The sequence below is a fragment of the Hylobates moloch genome, unplaced genomic scaffold (assembly GCF_009828535.3).
Source record: "Hylobates moloch isolate HMO894 unplaced genomic scaffold, HMol_V3 SCAFFOLD_21, whole genome shotgun sequence".
In the NCBI taxonomy this organism is placed as follows: Eukaryota; Metazoa; Chordata; class Mammalia; order Primates; family Hylobatidae; genus Hylobates; species Hylobates moloch.
The window spans coordinates 19,689,436-19,716,249 of NW_026652296.1; the positions used below are offsets into that span (position 1 = coordinate 19,689,436).

At 38.9% G+C, this 26,814-nt stretch overlaps 1 protein-coding gene across 1 annotated transcript in view; it reads right to left on the reverse strand.

Moving 5' to 3' along the window:
- TOP1 (DNA topoisomerase I) overlaps nucleotides 1-26,814 on the reverse strand; it is a 95,916-nt gene that overhangs the window by 60,886 nt on the left and 8,216 nt on the right. The window contains exon 3 of the mRNA XM_032142397.2: nucleotides 4,843-4,945. Coding sequence (XP_031998288.1) covers nucleotides 4,843-4,945 — 103 coding nt within the window. The remainder of the gene's footprint in view (nucleotides 1-4,842; nucleotides 4,946-26,814) is intronic.

Genomic DNA, 26,814 nt, shown 5'->3' on the forward strand with positions numbered 1-26,814 from the left:
ATGAGACTTAAATGGATGCACAAGGATGAGGATTTCTTCTAAAAAAAATCACATCCCTTTTTTTTTTAAGAGAAGATTTTTGTAAAACAGGACAGGGCCAAACTTACATGTCTCAAAGCCTTTACGTCACTTTTACTGTATCTTTCCTCCCAAAACAAAGTAGAATGTGTTAGAGAAGATACGTTTTCAAAAGCTTATGTTTTAAATATTAACCTCTTTCTTCTTAAAGTCTTCTGGAATTTCTTCTTACAGTCTAGTAATATAAAAATCAACATTCTTCATCTGATCTGTAAGCAGGTCTCTCACCTCCTCAGATGATACTGTTCATGGTCAAAGGTTATCTAATTTTTTTTCACACTTCACATCAATTAGCACAGTAAAAACATAGCAGGCAGCCAGCCATTGTTGGACATGATCTAGCAATTCTACTCCTAGGTATATGCCCTGGAGAATGAAAGCAGAACTCAAACATGTATTTGTAGCCAAAGGATGGAAACAACCCACGTGTCCATCAACAGGTGGATTTTTTTAAATGTGATTACAGGCATACAATGGAATATAATTCAGTCATAAAAAAGAATGAATTTCTGATATGCTACAATATGGATAAACCTTGAAAACATATTAAGAGAATACAGAACAGATTAAAAAAAGATAAATATTGTATTCTTTCACTTATATGAGGTACTCAGAATGGGTAAATTCATAAAGATAAAAAGTAGAAGGGAAAGAGAAAAAAAGACAAAGTAGAAAGATATTGGGACAGGGGAACAGAATGAAAAGTTATTATTTAGTGAATTCAGAGATTGGGATGATGAAAAGTTCTGGTGATAGTGGTGATAGTTGCATACTATTGTTAATGTACTAAATGCTACTTTAAAATGGTAAATTTTGTTATGCTTATTTTACCACACACAATTGTGTGAAAAATGAGATAAGCCAAAGTGACTTAATGACTATCCTATAGAAGACTAAGAGTATGTGAGAAGAGAGAAGATGGGAGTTAATGTACCCATAGATCATCCACTCATTAATTCAATAAATATAGACTAGTAAGTGCCAGCTATCTGCCAGGTACCATACTAAGCCTGAAGGATGCAAAATGAATACAAAAGGCCAGGCGTGGTGGCTCACACCTGTAATCCTAGCACTTTGGGAGGCCAAGGTGGGCGGATCACTTGAGGTCAGGAGTTTGAGACCAGCCTAGCCAACATGGTGAAACCCTGTCTCTACTAAAAATACAAAAAATTAGCTGGGTGTGGGCGCACGCACCTTAATCCCAGCTACTTGGGAGGCTGAGGCAGGAGAATCACTTGAACCTGGGAGGTGGAGATAGCAGTGAGCTGAGATGGCACCACTGCACTCCAGCCTGGGCAACAGAGCAACACTCCGTCTCAAAAAAACAAACAAACAAACAAACAACAAAAAAAACAAAACCACCCCCCGCCCCACACCACCCCAGAAAAAACAAAAAATATCCCAATTCTGCTTTCAGGGACTTTACAGTCCAGGAGGCCATAGAGAAAAGTAAAGAGACAATTAAATATCATAATAATTATTATGCTAGGAATATATTCAAGGCACCAGAGAGCACACAAAAGTGGCATTTAATATGGGTAGAAAGGATACCTGGAACAAATCAAGTCTGAGTTGCAACTAAAAGAATGACAGCAAAAGGGCAAGAGAGTATTACAGAACCAACAACAGCATGTTTAAAGGCTTAGTGGCATCAGAAAACATGCTATGTTTAAGGAACTGAAAAGAAGTTCACAAGACTGAATATGGAATGTGAAATAAGGATAAACAGCAAAACAGGTAGCAGAGAAAGAGAGCCAAAAACTGTTAAGGAATAACTGTGCATTAGAAAGAGGTGAAAAAGGTGGCCAAAAAGATGGAGAGGCATGGAGGCATTAAAGCCAAAGAAGATGGTTTAAGGAGGGTGGGGTCCAAAGTATGAGCTATTTTGGCACATTTCGTGTGCACTTAAAAAGAATGTATTCTAACATCATGGTAATGGTACAGAAACACTAACAGCATGGTAATGGTACAAAAACAGACACATAGACCAAATGGAACAGAACAGAGAACCCAGAAATAAAACCGCACACCGACAGCAATCTAATCTTCAAGAAAGTCAACCAAAATAAGCAGTGGGGAAAAGACTCCCTATTCAATAAATGATGCTAGGATAACTGGCTAGCCATATGCAGAAAACTGAAACTGGACCCCTTCCTTACACCACAAACAAAAACCAATTCAAGATGGATTAAATACTTAAATGTAAAACCTAAAACTATAAAAACCCTAAGACGACAACCTAGGCAATACCATTCTGGACATAGGAACGAGCAAAGATTCCATGGCAAAGATGCCAAAAGCAATTGCAGCAAAAGCAAAAATTGACAAATGGGATCTGATTAAACTATCAACAGAGTTAACAGACAACTTACAGAATGGGAGAAAATATTCACTAACTACGCATCTAACAGGTATATATCCAGAATCTATAAGGAACCTAAATGATTCAACAAGCAAAAAACAAGTAACCCCATTAAAAAACAAGCAAAAGACATGAACAGACATTTCTCAAAAGATGACATACAAATGGCCAACAAATGTATGAAAAAATGCTCCACGTCACTAATCATCAGAGAAATGCAAATCAAAACCACAATGAGATATCATCTCACACCAGCCACAATGGCTATTAAAAATCAAAAAACAGCAGATGCTGGCAAGGCTGCAGAAAAAAGGGAACACTTACACACTGTTGATGAGAATGTAAATTAGTCCAGCCACTAGGGAAAGCAGTTTGGAGATTTCTCAAAGAACTTAAAAAAACAACTACCTTCTGATCCAGCAATCCCCTTACTCGGTATGGTTATCCAAAAGAAAACAAATCATTTTACTAAAAAGACACATGCACTCACATGTTCACTGCAGCACTATTCTCAATAGCGAAGACATGGAATCAACCTAGGTACCCAGCAATGATGGATTGGGTAAAGAAAATGTTGTACATATCTACCACGGAATACTATATGGTCATAAAAAAAGAACTGAATCATGTCCTTTGTAGCAACATGGATGCAACTGGAGGCTGTTATCCTGAGCAAATTAAGGCAAGAACAGAATACCAAATACCACATGGTCTCACTTTAAAGCAGGAGCTAAACATCAGGTGCTCATGGACATAAAGATGGCAATAATAGACACTGGAGACTACTAGACCGGGGAGGGCGGTAAGGGGTGAAAAACTAATTGTTGGGTTCTATGCTCAGTACCTGGGTGACGGGATCATTTGTACCCAAACCTCAGCATCACAGCAATATACCCAGGTAACAAAGTTGCCTATATGTACCCACTGAATCTAAAATAAAACCTGAAAAAATTAAAAGCGGAAAAGTAGACGAAAAGAAAAGAGAAAATTCTAATATTGTTGGATGGGAAAAACCTATAAATGTCGATTAGATCAAGTTGGTTGATATTGTTCAAGTCTTCCATATCCTTAATTATTTTCTATTTGGACTAAAAATTATTGAGAAAGATAGTAAAATCTCTGACCATAATTATGAATGTTTATTTCTCTTTGCAGCTCTATCAGATTTACTTCATGTATTGTGAGGCTGTGATGTTAGTGGATAAACATTTGTAACTGTTATGTTCTCCTAACGGGTCCCTTTTTATCATTATGCAATAAACTTCTTTATCCTTGGCAATATTCTTTGCTGTATGGTAGATATTAACATAAGCTAGACAACTATAAACTAGAAAAGATGTAGAGTAGATTCAACTACTGAGATTAAATTTACCAGAATAATGAAAATGGAAACTAGATGATCAAGTGACAAGAGATGAGTGAGAGATAGGGAAAAAAGGCCATAGGCATGATACATGATTCCCAAAGAAATGTTCCCAAGAGAGAAAATTGAATCTGGTTATTTTAATGATTCGCAAAAAAGAACAGACTTAGAAAGCAATTCTCACTTTAACTTGTCTACAGACAATAAGACAAGTTAATAAAGAAGTTCTAATAACTCTAGAATGGAGACACTTGTTCTAATGTGTGACAGATCTTTACATTCCCTAACCTAGCTCAGGCCACTGTGGGAATGGGAATACCATATGGCTTTCTCACCAACAACTGTCTTTAAATCAGAATGGAAGTGCAAGTCCTCATTTTCAATAACTAGATTTAACCACTTGCCTCCTACACCAAAAAAAATGGGAGCAAAATGAACAAGAGAAACATCTTCTTGAGGCTTACATCCCAGAAGGCAGCACTATTGAGTTTCATTCATATTGGTGATTGTAGGCTTTTGTGGGAGCCAAACTCCTCTGATAACATGATGAAAGCTAGGAATAGTCTCTCCAGGAAATCTCATATACTCAACCATTTGCATATAATTTCAGGGACTAACAGACCATGGAAGCCCAAGTTAAGAATTTTTAATGTAAACTCTTTAAAATATAGAAAGAAGAAAAAAAAATCAGGTCTCCAATCCAGTTACCTCTTATCAAGGCAAGCTTGCTACAGACTTGATTAAATGCCATCATGTGTCACAATGAATCCTTACCTATCTAAGTGAACAACTGTATTTTTAATGAGGTATATATTAAAAGAAAATTAAACATACTTGCTTTATACATCTTGATCTGAACAATGGCATCCCATTCAAGGCCTAAATCATGGCCATCCTCATAGCAACTCTAGGATCAAATACAGTTTCTACTTACTTTGCTATCTTTACCCGTAGCTCAAGTTAAGACCTATTCCAGGTAAGCCAAGCAATGGCCAACACACTGCTGAATGATGAGGGACTTGCTTGATTCCACCCTTACCTGTTGCTATGCTTGGACTTTTCCCGGTCCTTCTCCTTGTCCTTTTTGTGTTCTTTGTGCCGGTGTTCTCGATCTTTGTGTTTATCTTTGTGTTTATGAGAATCTGCAACCATAAGAGATGAGTCAGTTAACAGGAGTCATGAGCTATCTTCTGTATGCCTACCTTGACAAGCTGGTCAAGAAGTACAATGACAGGATTCAAATGGCATGGCAGGCATAATAGCACATGCCACTGAAAAAAAAAGCTTTCACAAAGAAGCCCAGACAAAGCGTCCCATTAGCCTGCTTCTACAATCAAGACAAGTTACTAATATGGGGTGGATGAGGAAATGAGAGCCAATTATTCTGTGGAAAGAAGCCGCAGTTTGGCGTTTTTCTCCCTAGACATAATACTATTAAGCCTGACCTATAAATGATAACAAAGGGATAGTACTGAACACTGACTCTAAAGATCAGATGTTATAACTTCTGAAAAATCCAAACCTCAAGAGATATGTTTTTAAATGAACGTTAATAAGGTGTAATTTTTAAACAATAAAATACAGTCAGCCCTCCATATCTACCAGTTCAGCACCATAGATTCAACCATTTGCAGACTGAAAATATTCAAGGAAAAATAAAAATAGTAATAACAATACAACCAAAAAAATACAAATCCCCCCACAATATAACAACTATTTATATAGTTACACCGTATTAGGTAATCTAAGTAATGTGGTGGTGAGTTAAAGTATATATAACGATTGTGTAGGTTATATGCAAATACTGTGCCATTTTATATACAAAAAACTTAAACATCTGCAAATTTTGGTATACTAGGGGCAGAGGGTGGGGTGGTCCTGGAACCAATCCCCTACAAATATTAAGAAATAACTGTAATAATAAACAGTTATTGCTTGAGCCCAGGAGTTCGAAAGGAGCCTGTGTAACATCGTGATATAAGAAAGACACCCACAGGTGCAATCCCCACTACAATAAAGATTTAGAACAAGTCCATCATCTCAGAAAGTTTCCCTTGTGCTCCTTCTCAGTCATTCCCCATCTTCCACCCCTTGCCCAAAGGAAGCACTGATCTGATCATGCTATATATTAGATTTGTCTAGATTTCTAGATTTCATGTAAATAATATCATATAGGATTTATTCTTTTTGTGTCTGATGTCTTTCTCTCAGCATAACATTTGTGACATTCATCCATGTTGTCGGATATATCAGGTGTTGGTTCCATTTTATTGCTGAGTGGTGTTACATTGTATGGATATATTGTAACTTACCCATTCACCTGCTGGACAATTTAGTTGTTTCCAGGCATTAGTTATTATTTATCTGCTACAAACATTCATATACAAATATTTCTATAGACATGTTTTCATTTCTCTTGGGTACATACTTAGGAGAAAAGTTACTGGGTAATATAAAAAATGTATGTGTAACTTCACAGGAAATTGCCAAATTGTACCATTGTATATATCCATCAAAAATTCATTAGCGTTCCAATTGCTACAAATTTTCACCGATATCTGCTATCAGTCTTTAATTTTAGCCATTCTAGCAGGTGTGGAGTGGTATCTCACTGTGGTTTCAATTCGTATGTCTGATGATTAAATTATGTTTAATGACAAGCATCTTTTCGTGTGTTTGTTGGCCTCTCATATACCTTCTTTGGTGAAGTATCTGCCCACATCTTTCTTGGTCTTCTTATTAGCTAGTTGTAAGAGCTCTTTATACATTCTGGATTACCAATTTTTGTTCGCTATATGAACTGTGAATATTTTCTCCCCATCATTTTCTTGTTTTTATTTCTTAATGGTGTCTTTCAAAGAGCAAAAGTTTTAAATTTTGATCAAGTCCACTTCATCAATTTTCTCTTTTAGGGTCTGTATGTTTTGTGCCCCAAGATATCTTTGCCTACTCAAGGGCTACACAGATTTTATCTCTCTCTCTTTTGCAGGGAAAGGCAGGGAAAGAGTCTCATTTTCTTGCCCCAAGATATCTTTGCCTACTCAAGGGCCACACAGATTTTCTCTCTCTCTCTTTTTAGGGGGAAAGGCAGGGAAAGAGTCTCATTTTCTTATATCACGATGTTACACAGGCTCCTCTCGAACTCCTGGGCTCAAGCAATCCTCCTGCCACAGCCTTTGGAATGGCTGGGATTACAAGGGCATATCACCACCTTATTTATTAATTAATTAATTAATTTATTTATTTATTTATTTATTTATTTTCTAGCAGTTTTGCAGAGTTAAGGGCCAGTGTTCATTTTTTCCTAATCAATAAAGACGTCAAGTTGCTCTAACACCATTTTTTTTTAACTTTTAAGTTCAGGGGTATATGTGCAGGTTTGTTAGATAGGTAAACTTGTGTCATGGAGGTCTGTTGTACAGATTATTTCATCACCCAGGAATTAAGCCTAGTACCCACTAATTATGTTTCCTGATTCTCTCCCTCCTCTCACCCTCCATCCTCCAAAAGGCCCCTGTATCTGCTGTTCCCCTATATGTGTCTATGTGTTCTCATCATTTAGCTCCCACTTATAAGTAAGAACATGCAACATTTGGTTTTCGGTTCCTCTGTTACGTTTGCTAAGGGTAATGGCCTCTAGTTCCATCCATGTTCCTGCAAAGGACACAATCTCGTTCTTATGGCTGCACAGTATTCCGTGGTGTACATGTGCCACATTCCTTTTTTATCCAGTCTACCATTAATGAACATTGAGGTTGATTCCATGTCTTTGCTACCGTGAATAGTCTAGCATTATTTTTTAAAAGATGGCCCTTTCCCCATTAAATTGTCTTGGCCTTTTCGAGTGGTCATATAATTATAGGTCTATTTCCGGACCCTCTATTCTAACCTTACACAAATACACACTATCTTGACTATAAGATTGTTTGGTACTCTGCTTTTCAAGAGGTATAGCCTAATCCCCCTCCCCTTGAGTGTGGGCTGGACACTGTGACTCACTCCTAACAAACAGGATGAAGTGGAATTGTGAGGGGGCAACTTCCGACACTAGGCCATAAAAGGTATTAGATCTTCCTTCCTACTCTCTCCTTGCTCTGGGGGAGGCCAGGGACACACTGTCATGTACTCACTCAGAAGCCCTCTGGAAAGGCCCATGTAGTAAGAAACTGAAGCTTCCTGCCAATTAGCCATGTGAATGAGCCATCTTGGAAGTGGACCTTCTAGCCTAAATTAAGTTTTCAAATGACTGCAGCCCTGGCTGACATACTGACTGCAATCTACAGATGGTAAGCCAAAGCCACCCAGACAAACTATGTCTGGATCCCTGACTCACAGGAACTACATGAGAAAATAAGTTTTAAGCTATTATATTTTGAGGCAACATGTTTTATAGCAATCAATTAATAATGTATAAGCAATGTGTCTTCATCCCATGACTGGCTCACAGCAAAAGAAGCCACATGTGTCATAATCTGCTGAGCATCTATTCTGTGCCAGGCCCTGGGAAAACAGAAATCTGCATGACCGTTGTACTAACTGTAAGAAATTCCCATCCTAAAGTGATGGGAAAAAATAGTATCATATGGTGTCAGAAGTAGGATTTGAACTCAGTCTTCCATGCAGCATACAGAACCCTTCAGCTTCTTCTAAAAACCTCGAGTCTATAATTTTAAAATGCTAAGTTGATTCACACAAGGTTAGTGGCCCTGGTTTACTTGACAGCAATATCCCATTACTTCTGCCTCAAACCAAACACTTATGGCTAAAATAATAATAATGACAATACATGTAATAGCACTACAATCTGGAATAAAGCATGTGTCACTTAATTTTGTTTGCAGCCCAGATTCAATAAACAAGCCTCAGAACATCAAGATCTGCTAATACAGCCCTAGGGTATGGCAAGGACATCACATTAAAAAAAAAACTACTCTGTATAATTCAACAAACGCATAAATATATATGAAGAAGACTGGAATATAGACATCAAAATATTAAAAGCAGTTATCTTAGGGTAGTCAATTTATGGGTAATGAGTTTTTGTGCATATACTTCATCTTGTTTTCTAGTTTTCCCCATAATAAATTACTTTTATAGTAAAAAATGGACCAAGCTTTAAAAATTTATTTTGACAAATACTAGTGTACATAGGAAAGTTTGCTTAAATCACTAAAAAGCTCTCAATTTAAAAAGGAAATTAAGTAAAGGATAAATTGAAAGTAATTCCAGGCAGGTTTCAGATAACGGTCTGCCAATAACTTTTTTTTTTTTTTTTTTTTTTTTTTAATTTTTTTGGAGACAGAGTCTCACTCTGTCACCCAGGCTGGAGTGCAGTGGTGTGATCTCAGCTCACTGCAACCTCAGCCTCCCGGGTTCAAGCAATTCTCCTGCCTCAGCCTCCCGAGTAGCTGAGACTACAGGTGCACGCCGCCACGCCCAGCTAATTTTTTGTATTTTAGTAGAGATGGGGTTTCACCGTGTTGCCGAGGCTTGGTCTCAAACTCCTGAGCTCAGGCAATCTGTCTGCCTCAGCCTCCCAAAGTCCGGTGCTGGGATCACAGGCGTGAGCCACTGCGCCTGGCCACATTTTTTTTTTTAATGCACAAAATTTCAAAATTAATTTTAAGCCAGGTCCCCAAGTTTTTTAAAGCAACTACTGTCTAAAAATGCAAATCAAAAATGTCTGGTGAGAAACTCGGGGCTGTGGCTCATTAATCTCATTGACACAAATAAGACCTAGGTCAAAGATCTGAACCCCAAGTATTCCTATTTTAAAGGAATGGCTGAGCACGGTGGCTCATGTTTGCAATCCCAACACTTTGGGAGGCCAAGGTGGGAGGCTTACTTGAGGCCAGGAGTTTGAGACCAGCCTGGGCAACATAGCAAGACGTCGTCTCTACAAAAACTTTTTAAAAAATTAGTTGGGCATCTTGGTGCACCTGTAATATTGGCGGCTCCGAGGGTGAGGTGGGAAGACTGCTTGGGCACAGGAGTTCAAGGATGGAGCTGTGATTACACCACTGCACTCCACTTGGGCTACAGAGCAAGACCCTCTCTCTAAAATACAAATAAAAGTTATTACATGTGCTACGTGTGCTGTGAAAGGTGTGTCAAAAAGTGTATTACATGGCAACTTCTTCAAATATCTTAATGACTATTATATTGTACTATATAAATTTACTTAGTAAATTTGTAATTTCTGAGTAAATATAAACTTACATTACTGCTGAGAAATGATAAGGAGGCAAATTGAGGTCAGTACAAAATAACTAACCACTAAAAGAATGGGATGCCTTCTGAACGCCAAAAGCATTTAAACAAACTAAATAACCAACTGAAAGGGAAACTGTAGAGATAATCTGCAGTAGGTAAACTAACAGATTAAAGAATCTCTAAAGATGAATACTGAAGTACTTCCATGTAAGTGATGCCTGGAATTTGCTTATAATACTCTCTGGTGCCGGGGGGTGGGGACCAAGAGATATGGGGATAGACAAAATTCGACTGGCAAAAGGTTGATAATTATTGAAGCTGAGTGACAGACACATGATTGGAGTTCATTATATTTCTCTATGTGTATGCTTGAAACTTTTCATAAGAAAAAGTTAAACACTATCTTTAAGCTTCTTCCTTTCCAACCCTTCATTTTTGTGTTATTATATGAGGGCATGGCAAGAAGACTGGCTTAGTTCCAACAGAGGGTTTGTGTTAAGGAATAGTAAGAGATAAAAGTAAAAGCAAAATAACCAGCTAGAGGTTTCTGAAGCAATCTACAAAAAAAGTGATAGCAAAGCAACTGAGAAGGAAGGAAAAAATGTAAATGCACATTTGGGAAAATGGAAGTAGAACCCAGTTCCAGGAACTCGCTATGTGTAATAAATGCAGTGTAATAAAGAATCAGAGAAAGTCTTTATGTCCAGGTGACTGGGGGAACAAGGGGCCTTGGCAAAAACAAGAAACTTGTGCAGAATAAAGATGGCAAAAAAGACTGAAGAAATGATGGACCGGCCTGAGCCATATTGTATCTAAAGTAACAGTGGGACATCTGACTAAAGATGTTGGTCAGAAGAGATGCCAGTAAGTGAAAAAGTAAAGCCAATAAGGGCATACAGATCTACATCCCTCGTGGTGAAAATACGTGTTTGGAGAGAACATACTGTGGCCTTGAAGATTACTTTCAGCACATACCTTTTCCCCTTAACTGGGATTCATCTACTAGTGTTATTTAAAATGTTTTAGAGGAAGGACCCTGACATTTCAAGCACCTGTTAAATGCAAAAAGAAATGTGTTGAACTTAACTGACAGCTATGAAAGATGCAAACCAGTGCATATTAAATCATCAGAAAACCTAATTCATTGTGAATTTAGGCCAACTAATGCTTTCTAGTAACAAATATTGTAATTCCTAGTGAAAATTCTAGATGAAGACATGGGAGGAAGCCCCCTGAAATAAAGCAATCTTGATAAAACAGAAGACTTATAGCAACTAACTCCTTTCACTGTAATTTAACTGGAGTTACTCCCTAAGGACAGATAAGTTAAACAGACAGAACAGGAATCAACATCTTTTGCTATTGTTACCTAACATATTCCCTGGGGTTTAAAAAGCTTTTAAGTAAAGAAGCTTCCAACAGACAAAAGGAAAGTGTCTCTGTCTTTTCCTACTGTAGGAATAGGTGTTAGGTAGCATTACACAGGAGTTGAGGGTTAATGTGTAAAAAAAAAAAAAGAAAAATAAAAAAAAAGAAATCCTTTTCCTACTGTTTCAGAAATATATTCTGAAGACTAATTCAATTTAAAACCAAATATATTCAAGTCCAAAGCATCCTGCTAAAGACTCACCAGACCCAGACAAGGACTCTGCCCTCAAGGAGTTTAAAATCCATTGAGGTAATTAAGATATAATCTCAAGTAGCTGGCTGCCCAAGGCACACAAGAGAAAAGGGCACTAATACGGGTGCCAGCACCATGCTAGGGTGCTTTCAAACACTATCTCAACTCAAGTTTCTTACCACTCTCACGATAGAGAAATAGTCCCAGTTCACAAAAGATAATAATGGGTATCTAGGTATCTGTATTAGTCCATTCTCACGCTGCTAATAAAGACATACCCAAGACTGGGTAATTTATAAAGAGGTTTAATTGACTCACAGTTCCGCAGAGCTGGGAAGGCCTCAGGAAACTTACAATCATGGTGGAAGGGGAAGCAAACACGTCCTTCTTCAAATGGTGGGAGCAAGGAGAAATGTGAAGCAAAGTGGGGTGGGCGGGGGGGCGGGGTGGGGAAGCCCCTTATAAAACCATCGGACCTCATAAGAACTCACTATCACAAGAACAGCATGGAGGTAACTGCCCGGGTGATTCAATTACCTCCCACCGGGTCCCTCCCACAACACATGAGGATTATGGGAGCTACAATTCAACATGAGATTTGGGTGGGGACACAGCCAAACCATATCAGTATCCTTTACTAAATGTATATTTTGTGCAAGGCAGTATTACATATATCACCTCTAATTTTCACAACTCTGGGTGGTAACAATTTCCTCAAATCTAAGATATTTTTTGCCTCATTTTACTATCTCTGAAAATAAGGTGCATCTAGTTGGTATAACCCCCATGAAGGAAGAATTTGGCAAAATCAAACTCACACTCTCCCTCTTTAAACCCAGCAATCCCATGCCTAACCATTTGGCCTGAAAAAACACTCCAAGGTGTATCTAGAGAAATAAGTGGATGATGACAAAGTTAAGAGGCAGTATTTTTAATAAGTGACAGGGAAACAAAGGAGGCAGCATGTAGAATGACAGATCAATGGAATAGCAAAAGGGTTAAGAAAAAATGTTTTAGGAAACATTTGAAACTCAAAATTTCAAATGTCAATTAACATTGAAGTAACAGTTTCTATTGCATCATGATGCTCCCGTATTTAGAAACTATACGAACTCTTTATAAAGGTAATAGACATTTTCCAAATGAAGCATGTGGGTACCATTACTTCCACATCTCTTACATGCTAGCAAGATTTTCTATTTTTCTGCCCTGCTGCTATTTTTCAGTAAGCGCAGTAAGGCAGTAAGATTGCTTAATTTATGGGCACTTGGGGGGAAAAAAGTCTAAGAGTAAAAATACCGAATCTAGGTTAACTGCCTCCTTGTTTCAAAGTGAAGAGTAATATAATGAGATAAAACAGCCTGGTTCCACCAGCGAACAAGATGAAATAAAGACCCTGGATCCAAGAGTGACAGTTAGGAGTTAACATAGGCTTCCTGGAGGATGCAGTTTGAGCCAAGTCTTACTGAAAGCTAAGAGGGAGTTGGCAAGACAAAGGAAGGTGAAAGGGCATTCTTGGTGGATGTGCTACACTGCAGCAAGAAATGAGCCGCGACAGCCAGCTATTACTATCATTGCTGAAAAATTCATCCTCTCCTGAATGAGCAAAATTAAGTGAGACATACTTCTCCCAGCTAGGAAATGGGAGAGTTGACTGTTTTCAGGAGCATATTAAAAAATAAAATCCCAGAGTTATGTTTATCTCCCTAAAGTCATGTGTGCAAAGCAGTTTTTTTTGTTGATTGTTTGTTTAGACAGAGTCTCACTCTATTGTCCAGGGTGGAGTGCAGTGGTGCAATCTCAGCTCACTGCAACCTCCGCCTCCCAGGTTCAAGCGATTCCCCTGCCTCAGGCTCCCGAGTAGCTGGGATTACAGATGCATACCACCATGTCCAGCTAATTTTTGTATTTTTGTAGAGATAGGGTTTCACCATGTTTACCAGGCTGGTCTCGAACTCCTGACCTCAAGTGATCCACCCGCCTTGGGCTCCCAAAGTGCTGGGATTACAGGAGTGAGCCACCATGCCTGGTCCTTTTTTTTCTTTCTTTTTTAAAAAAGTTATAGATATACTCCCACTTCTTGTAACTCTAGAGTCCTAGTTCTCTGCTTAGATAGAAAGGAAACAAAATATACAGGAATAAGAAACCCAGTATCAAATGAATCCAACAAAATTTGATCCAACTGTTAAAAAATTCCTGAAAGCTGGCCTAAACCCAAAATGACAATGAAGCTGCAGATATGGAAACCAAGTACAAGGTTAACCCTAAGTGGCCAAATCAATGTCACATCAGGCATATATAATTTAAAAGTTCATTCTCCATAGGGAAAACAGACAAATACACAAATTACATGAGGGAAAGAAATAACCAAGTCTGTAAAATACTTTGTTAAACATCTTCAAACATGATGAGCACAAAAGACCATGACCAAACCCTAATGTGATAAGAGGCACTGCAGAGCAGGACAGAGGTCCCCTTTAGGGACCTCTGAAGGAAGCTGGAGAAAGCAGACTCGTTCAACAGTGAAAAATATCTTATTCAAAATCCTTTGTTCTATCACTCATTGTACAACCTTGGGTAAAAGTCACTTAACTACTAGATCTATGAGAAGGTAGCATAAATCAGTGGTAAAGAGCTTCAAATCTCTGTCCGTCATGTACTAGATACCTATGACCTTAGTAAATTTGCTTATCTTACAGATGAAGAAACTTGGGCTCAGAAAATTTCAGTGATTTTAAAGAATTTTATTTTGAAAGTCAATCAATATTTGTGTATAGTTGTAAGAGAATTCCTGGCTAATCTCCAAGAAATTATAAACATGTTAACTGTCAATGCGGTACAACCATTCCTAAACCTTCTCCTTGATTAATTTACATAGAACTGAAGTCAACCTACTCAATCATTTCATACAACTTAGCTCAGGTTGCATATGTGCATTTGAGGCAGCAACCATACCCACTTACAATGCCCACCGAGCCAACAACTGAGAAATGCTGTCTGATTTTCCTTCCTATACTGAGATCCAGGAAAGAAAAGTACTTATGAAAAAGGAAGTAAACTTTGGCCTACTCTAACAACCCTGGTACTTGGAAGCCTAAAGAACTTAGAGGTTTTAAGGAAGGCACTGTTAATGCCATAGCATTCCCCATGCAGAAGCACATGTGCCTGTTTAGCTGTGGTCAGTAGGTGGCTAACAGTGTTGCCAATCTTATTTTACCTGGCTTCTCTAAACTCAATCCAAGCAAAAACATTTACTCTTTCTTAAGGGAGAAAAGGTAAGTCATCAGCACAGAATACTGATTGTTTTATCAACTATTCCATGATCTTAAAGCTTTTAGCATAATCAGATCAGGGCAGGAAAGAAGAGTCCTTTGCTGCCTTACAAGCAAAGGCAGAGAGCTTTCCAATACAAAGGAGACTCTTTGCCATGTTTTGAGCCAGTCCCCTTTACACTGCCTTTTGATGATAGATTTGAGACTTAGGGCAGCTGTATAATATGATAGGCTCCTCCTTCAAAGATAATCATCAAGTCAAGTGTATGGGGAATGGAGGTGGGGCATAGTTACACAATCAAAAACTACCTTCTCCAAAAAGACACTCACAATATAACTTCTGTCAAAGACAATCTCTGCTCGTCTCTGACATACAAATATACAACTAGCGCATAAGGAAAGTGAACACTAGAACCATTTGAGTGAACACAATGGGTGAATAAATTATTTAAAGAAAATATTTATCACCTAATTATTAAAACTCTTGTACTGGGATAAACCCTTACATCTTCTACTTCCTCCCTGACTTTCAAACCCATATCACATCCCCAAAAGCAGGAGTTTTAACAAAATCAACATTCTCTTTAACACTCTATACCCAGTATATTCTAATACTTTTTAAAGAAGACTGCTTCTGTCTAGGACAGATAACAAGCTGGTCTTGAGTGATAAAAGACTGGCATCCGGGAGTGCAGTAAATATCAGGGGTGTGTGAATCTCCCAGGAACTTAATGCAAAACGAAAGGCAGTGAAAAAGCCTGAAAACTTGTCATCATTAAAAGGGGAATGGTTGAGGAGTAAAAACAAGTATCCCCCAACTGTTAGGGGAGAGGAAAGGGCATATTTCTTTTTACTCCTCAAATTCAGACTATACCAATGTTGGTCCAGTTTCAATCCAGGACACCCTGTCTGTGAGCCATCTTAATGGTGGCTGGTTTCAATTTGTAGCCTACAGAAGAGTCCTTATCACTACTTTACAGCAATTCTGAAGGAGAACATTTCCAAAATTCCAGGGCATAGTTAACAGCCTTTCAAAGTAAGCAGGACAGAGACTGTTTCTGGCTAAAGGCCCAAAGAGCTCTGGAATTCAAAAGGAAACTGCTGGGAGGATTCAGCTCTAAAGAAACCCTTAAAAAACTGAAGAATGAGGGCTGACAGCAATGGCTCACGCCTGTAATCCCAGCACTTTGGGAGGCCAAGGGTCGTGGATCACCTGAGTTCAGGAGTTCAAGACCAGCCTGACCAACACGGTGAAATCTCATCTCTACTAAAAAATACAAAAATTAGCCGGGTATGGTGATGCACACCTGTAATCCCAGCTACTTGGGAGACTGAGGCAGGACTATCACTTGAACCTGGAGGTGGGGTTGCAGTGAGCCAAGATCGTGCCATTGCACTCCAGCCTAAGCAACAAGAGTGAAACTCTGCCTCAACATAAAACAAAACAAAACTAAACAATGAGAGAAGAGACTCGTAACATTTCCAATTTTTAAAGTCCACATGACCATTTATTCTCCCTAAATGTGTACTACATATAAACAAGAATTTTTGTCATGGACTTGCTCATCATTGAAACTATGGGGTTCCCCTGTTAGGGACCTGGTACTTGAAAGCTAACAAAACAAACAAACAAAAAAAACATCTCCAGCTAAGAAGATGGCAGACAAGTATAAATAGTTCTTCTGTCCTTAAGGAAGTTGGGGTTCACAATATTCATTCGTTCAAGTATTTACTGAGTGCCACTTCAGTGTTGAAATACAACTCAGCCCCAAAACTGAGTCCTTGCCCTCATCAAGTTTCATAATAAGCATAATATCCATCTGACCCCATCCCAACAGTGGCAGCTGTTGACTGAGTAACTTTGAAAAGGGAGGGGAACTAACTGCCCAAGTTTCACTGGACTTGCCTCCATGAAGTTCCAGAATCAGCCTCTAATGTTACAGTTGGAGAAGACCCTCCTAAGAAATTACGAAGATCAAGTTCAAGACGGGGTCAAACTGAATTAAATGAAAGTTGCCAATTATTTTGCAAAGTGTGGTCTTTCTCTTCAATATTCAAAACTTGGGGAAATACCATCGGAAACTTAGAAGTGCATTGCATTAAAAGACTCAGAGTTGCTCAAAGACCCAATTTTGTTATCATCTCTGCAACACAACTTCAAATTTCTAAAACCTGTCACTACAATTTCCAAAGTGCCCATGTGTTCAGAAGAAATGCCACAAACTGACTTAAAAACACTTCAAGAATTAGGTTCTTAAACATCAGCAGCTGTGTGAGATTAGTGGTCAGCTATTATCCTTAAAGGCTTTGCCATGGAGAAGACACACAAGAAGGAGCCTATTGGTCTACTTTATGCCTCAAACTGACACACACAAAAAAGGGTTAAATGGTCAGAGAATGTTTTCTCTTCCAGGCCACTTCCGCATTTAAATTTCTTTTATGGCTTTACAACACCACAATTACCTTTATCTGTCTCTCCACAACCCCTTCCTGTCTTATTTTACAACCTTCTCTCCTTACCTTAATCTGTCTCTCCACAACCCCTGCCTGTCTTATTTTACAACCTTCTCTCCCATCCCACTCCTTCCATTATGCTCCTTAAATTCAAGTTCATCTTCTTGCCTTTCTCTGGTTCTAATTAATTACATTTAAAAATCAAAAAAATAATTCAGACTTCAGTGATAGGACTGACAAACTATCTTTCAGAGAAGTATGTTACTTGATCTACCAGGTCTTCTGATCTGGAGATTCTAGGTGCAATTAGAGCCAGAACAGACTGTTCATTGTTTTATTATTATGCCAAAAACTAAATGACAGATTTAAAAGTCAATTTCACTTTCTAATAGTAAGAAGACATGCTTAGAGCAACTCCTTTAATGCAACATCCTGGTGGGGTTTTAGATAACTTATTTCTCAGCTTTAGGTCTCAGTTTTCTGATCTATAAAATGACCTTTATTGACCCCTTACATCTGGTCACATGAATTCTATGAATTTTAAAAATTGTCTTGGTCCATGTGGATTTAGGTAAAAAGAAAATTTTAAATGCTTGAGTGCAGTGGTTCTCAAATATTCCTGTGTATGAGCCCCGGTACTTGGAATCATCCTCAGATATTTTAACACAAGCTCTTCAGGTAACTATAATCTACTGTCCAGAACCATATTTTGAAGAAACCCTGCATTATTATTTCTTATTCCTGAGTCTTCTGAGCAATATTAATACCAAACACGAGCCACCTACAAAAATTGATGTGCTGCTGATTTTATTTTCAGTTTCTATTCCAATTGGGTCTCTCTGTTCCTTTAAAAGGCAGGCATGTGCTGAATCAGCCTCTGGGGAATTTTTTTTTTTTTTTTTTTTAATTTATAGCCTAGACTATTGAGTCTCTACAACTGAGGAAGAAAGAGGTTGTTCTCACCTGCTACTCTTCCAACCCCTATTTGAGAGGAAGAAGGAAAAGCTACTTAAGGGGTGGCACAGCTACTCTAACTTAGATAATAAGGAAGGAGTTAGTCAGGCTCTTTAAAATAGAAGTTTCCTTTGTTGTCTGGACACTAATGGGTGGAGTCATGCTTAGAGACAGACAGGTAACTGAGTCCTGCCAGTGGGGCTCAGATGCCTCCGGGAGCTAGAGGCTACGTACCAAGAGTCCTGGCGAGCTTCCTGTGATACACACAAGCACATTCAATCAGGTCAGCAAACTTTCTGTGAAGGGCCAGGTACTAAATAGTTTACGCCTTGTAGCCCATTCAAGTTCCACTGCAAGTATTCAATTCTGCCACAGTAGCACAAAAACAACCATAGATTACATGTAAATGAACAAGCATGGCCACATTCTAGTGAACTTTATTTATGGACACTGGAATTTGTATTTCACATGATTTTCCTGTGTCATGAAGTAATACTCTCCTTTCAATTTTTTTCCTCCAACCACATTCTGAGAAATGTGTCATTAGGCGATTTGGTCATGCAAACATCATAGTGTGCTTACACAAACCTAGGTGGTATAGCCTACTACCACCTAGGCTATATGGTATAGCCTGTTGCTCCTAGGCTACAAACCTGTACAGCATATTACAGTACTGTAGGAAACTCTAACACAGTGTTAAGTATTTGTGTTTCTGAACGTATCTACAACACAGAAAAGGGGCAGTAAAAATACCACCTTCTATCTTATGGGACCATCATTATATAAGTGGTCTATTGTTGACAGAAATCTTGTTATGTGGCACATGCCTAAATTTAAAAATACAAAAACCATTCTTAGTTCGTGGGCCACACAAAAGCAGGTGTAGTTTGCAGAACACTGCGCTAGTATTAACTAGAAAGTATCCACAATGTCTCCCGTAGAAAGGTGTCTTACTCAAGCTCAGGGTCTAAATGAAGAATATCCTCCCTGACTTACCTACAACTCCTGTCTAACACACCTCAGCTTTCTGCTAACTTGTTCTCGTCTCTCTTCTCTCCCTGCACACAGCCCATGAATGGCCAACCAACTTGACTTGAAAGTGGTTAAAATCTACCTCCACTCTGCAAAACTAAGTGAGTCACATGAGAACTCTGAAGAGAGGCCAATGACTGGCCCACTGCTAATTCTGCTTCTTATGCAGCAAGCTGGTTAAATTTGTTATTTATCCCCCTTGAAGTGGGAACAACATCATACTTGTTCACAAAATGCTAACCACCTCTGATGAAATTCCTTAGTAAATAAGCAGACTTCAGGAACCCTTATAAAATAAGGTTTCTAGTTAATCCTTAGTTAACAAAAAGATCCTTTTTCTTGAATACTCAAATAGGTTTTACTAATTTCTGGAATAACTGGGTCCAAGCACAAGCTGAACTGCTAAAAAATAAACTATCCAGGGAGATTTGCTGCAAAGGCAAGGAAGCTTCCCTTAATAGGGAAAGAATTACATTAAAGTGCAGCAGAGCCTGCATTTAGTCTGTTAAGGACACATCATAAGTGAAGAGATGGGAGCCCCCAGTCTGATGGGTAATTCCACTACAGCCCAGAATTCTCAGGAGGCAACTAAGTCACCCCAGGTCCCCCTTTACCTTGTTTTGTATCACAATTAAGAACTCAGGCTGTGGCATGAGGTAGGCCTAGATTAGCCTCCCTGCTCTGTGGCTTAGTTATAACTATATAGCCTTGAGCTAGTTACTTTACTTAAACCACGAGCTTCAATTTCTTCAAAAGTAAACTGGCCCAGTTAACATTACTGGAAATAGTAATGTTAACTACCTCAGGATTGATCAATGAAAGCTCAGAATTCTTAAGACACTGCCTAGGGCATTAAAAATGTTCAAATATCAGCTATTTATTTCATTCCTATTCATTTTCTCCTTGCATCCCCCAAAAACTGATCACAACTTGAAGCTAAACCTGGAGGAATCTGGATCTATTCCCAGTCCTTAAGCAATTTATTCAAGTTGTTATCTAAGACCTTACATGACAGTGGTCCTCATAGTGGTCAAAGCTACAATCCGATTTTGTTCCATCAGACTAATATATGTCTAGCTAATTGTGAGCCAGATTACTTACAAGATGCAGCCTACACTGGTCATGAGCATGCAAGTGAGAAGATAACCCCAGATGGCATACAGAAGCTGAGTTCTGATCTTTTACTATAAGCAACACCTTGCATGAGTTAGCCTCTTGGATGCTATTTGGTAGTCTACAATCTTTGATTCTCTACCACTTATAGTAGGATATTGACTTATTACTGATAACAATTTAACAAATAGAAATAAATTACCTTCTTGTTATAGGAAACATGCTAGAAACTTACAATTTCAAATGAAGTTGTGGGATAAAACCAACCATTTTAAAGGCTACTAATCCATAAAGATGCATATAAATATAAGTTCATCTGTTTTGTCAACTACACAATAGACATAACCTACCTCATAGGGTTGCTGAGATAAAATGAGAACTTAACTTCATCCAAAGGACCTGAAATTTTCACCTGTTTAGCTCTAAGGGGTCAAATAAAACAGACAACTGCCTGAACTTCCAACTGCTCTGGTAAACACAATTTTACTTACCAGTTGTAAGTCCTCTTAGGACTTACAATGTCAGTCAGGATAAAACAATGTAGACACACCGAAGGAAGGCTGTTATTCAAACTCATAACATCAAATTCACATGTGTCTTTGGATTTTTAAATTCCAAGAGCCCCAATCACTCATATTCCAAGCAGAATCTAAACCACAATCTCTTGGGTCTTACCTAAATTTTATCTAGAGCTGTGCTGTCCAATATGGTAGCCACTAGCCACATGTGGCTAGTTTATATTTAAATAGCCAAATGTGGCTAGTTTATATTTAAATTAAAACAAAATAAAATAAAATAACTAAGTTCCTTGGTCCCACTTGCCACATATTTCAAGGGGGCTCAAAAGCCTCATATGGGCCAGGTGCAGTGGCTCGTGCTTGTAATCCCAGCACTTTGGGAGGCTGAGGCAGGTGGATCACTAGAGGCCAGGAGATTGACACAAACCTGCTCAACATGGCAAAACCCCATCTCTACTAAATACAAAAAAACTGGCTGAGTGTGGTGGCCCACACCTGTAATCTCAGCTATCAGGAGGCTGAGGGTCAATCACTTGAGCCTGGAAGGCAGAGGTTGCAGTAAGCTGAGATCGCGCCACTGCACTCCAGCCTGAATGACAGAGCAAGACTCTGTCTCTCTCTCTCTCTCTCTCACACACACACACACACACACCCCTCATATGGCTAATAGCTACCATACTGGACAGCACAAATATAGGACATTTCCATCATGACAAAAAGCTCTATTGGATGAAATTATCCAGGACAATACTCTGCTTTCTAGCACTCTCCACTCTACCAGTTGCAGCCCAGTCAAGGACTTTTCCCTACATGGCACTGCACTATTCTGTATGGTTCCCAGGCCTGGCTAAGCTGGCTATCTCAAAGCAGCCTGCTTCTGCACAGAACCTCTGGAGAATCAGGCCCTCAATGAGCACCTGCCCAGAAAACATTTCAACTGAAGCGTAAGACAAAACTGAGATAGGGCAATTATTTTAAGCTTCAGGAGCAGGGCAAACAAATCCCATTTTTACTAACTACCTTTGTTCTCTTAATAGAAAACACTGGAATTTTTTTACTTATCTCCGAAAGTAATTAACTAGTACAAGACCCTTAAGACGGGCAATTGCATTTCTTTTTTTCTTTTTCTTTTTTTTTGAGAAGGAGTTTTGCTCTTGTTGCCCTGCTGGAGTGCAATGGCATGATCTTGGCTCACCGCAACCTCCGCTTCCCGGGTTCAAGCGATTCTCCTGCCTCAGCCTCCCGAGTAGCTAGGATTACAGGTGTCTGCCACCACACCCGGCTAATTTTGTATTTTTAGTAGAGGTGGGGTTTCTCCATGTTGGTCAGGCTGGTCTCAAACTCCCGACCTCAGGTGATCCGCCTGCCTCAGCCTCCCAAAGTGCTGGGATTACAGGCGTGAGCCACCGCACCCGGCTGGGCACTTGCATTTCATATACTGCTCTGTAACAAGTCACATTTTCACAAGGACATCCCTGCACTACAAATGCATCTTCTTTCCCAAGAGGCAGAACTTAAAAGGGAAAAAGGACTTGTCTAACCTGAAAATGTATCTTCTCAGGCCAGCTCAATTAGGGCAGGCCCATTCCTGTAGGCTTGTCCTCCTTTGCTTCCATTAAGGAACCCTTAATGCCTGGGAAGAGTTAGAGTGACTACAAACCTCTGGCCTACGTGCGATCCACAGCTCAGCCTGAACTGTCTTTGTTTCCAATGGTCAGGGGCCTCCAAACACACTAAGACCACACCTTGTCTGGCCATAAAGATTTTAAGTGTGCTGATACATTGTTTCATGTATCCTATTACTAATTCAACCAAGGGACCTTCTTTGTCTAAACAATTCTTATTGACAGGGCTTGAAATGCACAGGCCATTCTCTGGGCCACTAGCTGTAGAAAGAATAAGACTGAACACACCTCTCCTACTGAGGTGGCATATATTCTTTAGAAATACAAGAAACCTTTCTGGTGTTAATCATATCACTGCTCCTTAAATTTTTTTATACTCCAGAAGATCCTCCCCCGATTATGAATTACTCCAACTTCACAATTGTAAAAAAGCACAAGTAATGAACCCCATCCATGGTTCCTTGTGAAAGAACAAGGAATACTGCTTAAGAGGTTGAATTACTACAAAACTGGTATCTTGCTCTATTCTATTGGCTCTGAAACTTCAGTGCACATCTGATCACCTGGTAGACACTCAATGAAAGCCAGAGAAAAGTGGTTACACTTCTGGCTTGGGGTTAGGTGGTAATGCAGGCAGACTTCCCTAGAAACGAAATGGAGTATCTGTGACTATGCCATCAATACTCAAACAGGCTCTGAGATGTTTAGAACTCTCAAGGAGTTCACAATACCTAGTGCCTTCCTAAAAATATGTAGCAAAATGGAGAAGTATTGGGTACACCTAGCTAAACCTTATCAAATTCTAAAGACTAAGAGGCAAGAGGCATTCATTCATTCCAGAGTATAAGAAATACTACTTAAACAGAACCTAACATGTTTTTTTTTTTTTTGGAGACGATGCCTCACTGTCTCCCAGGCTGAAGTGCAGTGGTGCCATCTCGGCTCATTGCAACCTCTGCCTCCCAGGTTCAAGTGATTCTCCTGCTTCAGCCTCCTGAGTATCTAGGACTACAGGCATGCGCCACCACGCCCAGCTAAATTTTTGTATTTTTAGTAGAGATGAGGTTTTTTAAAAAAATCAAATTTCTCATAAATGTACTTGTTAGTGACTTCTCAGTGTTAGCTGCCTGGCCCTGGAGCACTTCTGATTTGGAAATCAAGTGTAACAAGCCAGTAGTTATAAAGACTAGCCAATTTGTGTTCATTCTCCTCCCTTTCCTTTCCTCTCCCGGTTAAGTGGAAGCATTAAAAATTAAGAAATAGATCCTGAGTCACAATCAATTCCTAAGAAGCTATTGTTTCTTCATTTCTGGTATTAAATAGTAAGAACTACTTACATTGCATCCATTCCTGCAAAAATGCACTGACTGTACGATTAAGGCACAGTAAGCCTAACATTTTGTCCCGATTACTTTTCTAGTATTCAAACCACTGTAAGTAATACCACTATGTACTCTGCATCTTTCTCTGAAGAGCTTTAACAGCTTTTATGTATTACCCATATCAAGATACTTCATGGATTAGGAAGGGGCAATAATTTTTAAATAGTTTCATAAAATTAGTTTCCCAGGACTTTAAGTAGAGTTTATTCTCTAAGCTTTTAGTTCTTCAAATACGTGAAGATGGTGATTTTAAATTCTTTATTTCAATCAATTCAGTTCAAGGATTTAAATTATTTCAAATACTTGAATTAGCTATTGTCACATGATTTCTCACATAGAATGTGAACATCTCTAGCCATTCTGACAACCTATCTGCTCAGGAAATGTGAAAACTATTTTTCTTTTTTTGAGATAGAGTCTCGCTCTGTTGCCCAGGCTGCAGTGCAGTGGCGCAATCTCGGCTCACTGCAAGTTCCACCTCCCGGGTTCACGCCATTCTCCTGCCTCAGCCTCCCAAGTAGCTGGGACTACAAGCACCTGCCACCACACCCAGCTAATTTTTTGTATTTTTAGTAGAGACAGGGTTTCGCTGTGTTAGCCAGGATGGTCTCAATCTCCTGACCTTGTGATCCGCCCACCTCGGCCTCCTAAAATGCTGGAATTACAGGCATGAGCCACCACCGCACCCAGCCGAAAACTATTTTTCTAAAATTCATGCAACATGGGTGTCTGATACAAAAAGATAATGGGAAATAAATACACAGAACTTAATTTTTTGCCTATTTCAGGCAAAAAAGTTTAATGGGTATATAGGTATAATAATAAAAAAAAATTTTTTGTAACATTTTAAGAAATAAGAGTTTGGAAATCTTTGGAAATCCAAGGTCCTAGGTCTCCAATTTCTTTAAGGGGGGAAAAACTCATGATTAGGACTAAATGGAGACATCACTCTCTTGCACTGATAGTGAAATATTAACTGCCAGAAAGTACCTCCAGTCCCCATTCATGTTGTACGACAGCAGCCTTTGTAGTGAGGCCTAATGAAAAATCTCAACAGAGGAAGTGACTGTATATACCTACAACGTACTAATTTCAAAGTTCATCCTGATAGGCATGTGGGTTTGTCTTGTTCATCTGTGTCTAGTTACAATATTCACTTTCTGAATGTTTGTATGAATGAATATGGCAACTTAAACTTTTCCATTTACAATTAAACGTGAAAATTTTAGCTTCCTAAGTAGATTGCCAAATATTGCACCATCCCAAGTGTGAAATGGGAAAGTTAATCACTGCCAAAGATGATGATGATAATTTTTTTTTTTGAGACAGGGTCTCACTCTGTTGCCCAAGATGGAGTAGGTACAGTGGCATGCTCACGGCTCACTGCAACCTCCACCTCCCAGGGCTTAAGCAATCCTTCCACCTCGGCCTTCTAAGTAGCTGGAACTACAGGCGTGCACCAACACACCTGGCTAATTTTTGTATTTTTTTGTTGAGACAGGTTTTTCCCATGTTGCCCAGGCTGATCTTCAACTCCTGGGCTCAAGTGATCTGCCCATCTCGGCCTCCCAAAGTGCTGGGATTATAGGCATGAGCCTCCAGGTCTGCCCCAAAGATTTTTAATCCACAATTTAAGGTATGAGAAACAAACGAAGTGGTGTGTATGCAGCAAGTCTTGTCACTGGGCAACTGAAGTTGCCACAAAGTCAAAGCAAGTCAGTACCCTCCTGAGCCAGCCTTTCTATGACTTACAGCAATAGTATCATACTCAATACTCCCTAGTGACCCCTCCAGCTTGGTTAAAATTTCACAATAGATGTATGTCCAAATTTAAAGAAATTAAAGATATTCCCTTTGTACAAAAGACTAATAAAGCAATTTCTGAAAAAGGTGTTTTTTTTTTGTTTGTTTTTTGTTTTTTAAGCACTGGCAAGGAACTAAAAATTCTGTTCTAAGCTTCACCTTTCATAAAGTAATCCTCACATGCTCTTTAATCCTCAGTGTTGTAAGTATTAAACCTACTTTATAGGTGAAGGACTAAGGCTCTGATATTAACTTGTTCAAAGACCTAGCCATTGAGCAGAAGCTCAAGAACTCGAATTTAAATTCCCTTTAAGTCTCTATTATGGGGTGTTGGGGATGTAGAGGGGGTTGGAGGGCAGGAGACTATTCGCATTCTGTATCAGAGGAAAATGAAAGAAAAAGAGACCAAAGCTTTCAAGACTTTTAAATCCAACCCTATTGTGGGCACATTCCTTGTATACTGAGGGCAACAGAGCTACAGAGCATTAACAAATACTCATCTTCCCAGATTTTTTTCCCATATTTTATGAGCTATATTTTTCCTGATATGTTTATTTTTGAAGACTCTTTAAAATTAGGCCCTATTCCATAATTTCTATACAACAAAATTATGTCCTCCTGCCTACTTTTAATTGAATATAAGTCTGCGCCTGTTGTGATGCTTCTGTGATAATCCTTTTCCTGAATGGCGTAAGATCTCTACTAAGATCCATTTGGCTTAAATCTAATGAACACTAGTGAACACATCCTTAAATGACTTTCGTTTATTTCCTTTAAGTAACACTTCCAAAATAACAAATTCAAGGCAATTCAATATTCAGCATTAGCTACACTTATGAGCCATTACTGAAATTTCTGCTGACTTTATCAAATTTTTTCATGGAATCTCCCAAATGCCTATACTCACGCATAACTGTTAACATGGCATTTGGTACTAAATTCTCACACATAAGCTTTATTATATTATTTAAGGTATTCTTATTCCCAAGAATTACTATTTCGAAGAAAACCAATGGTCACTTTA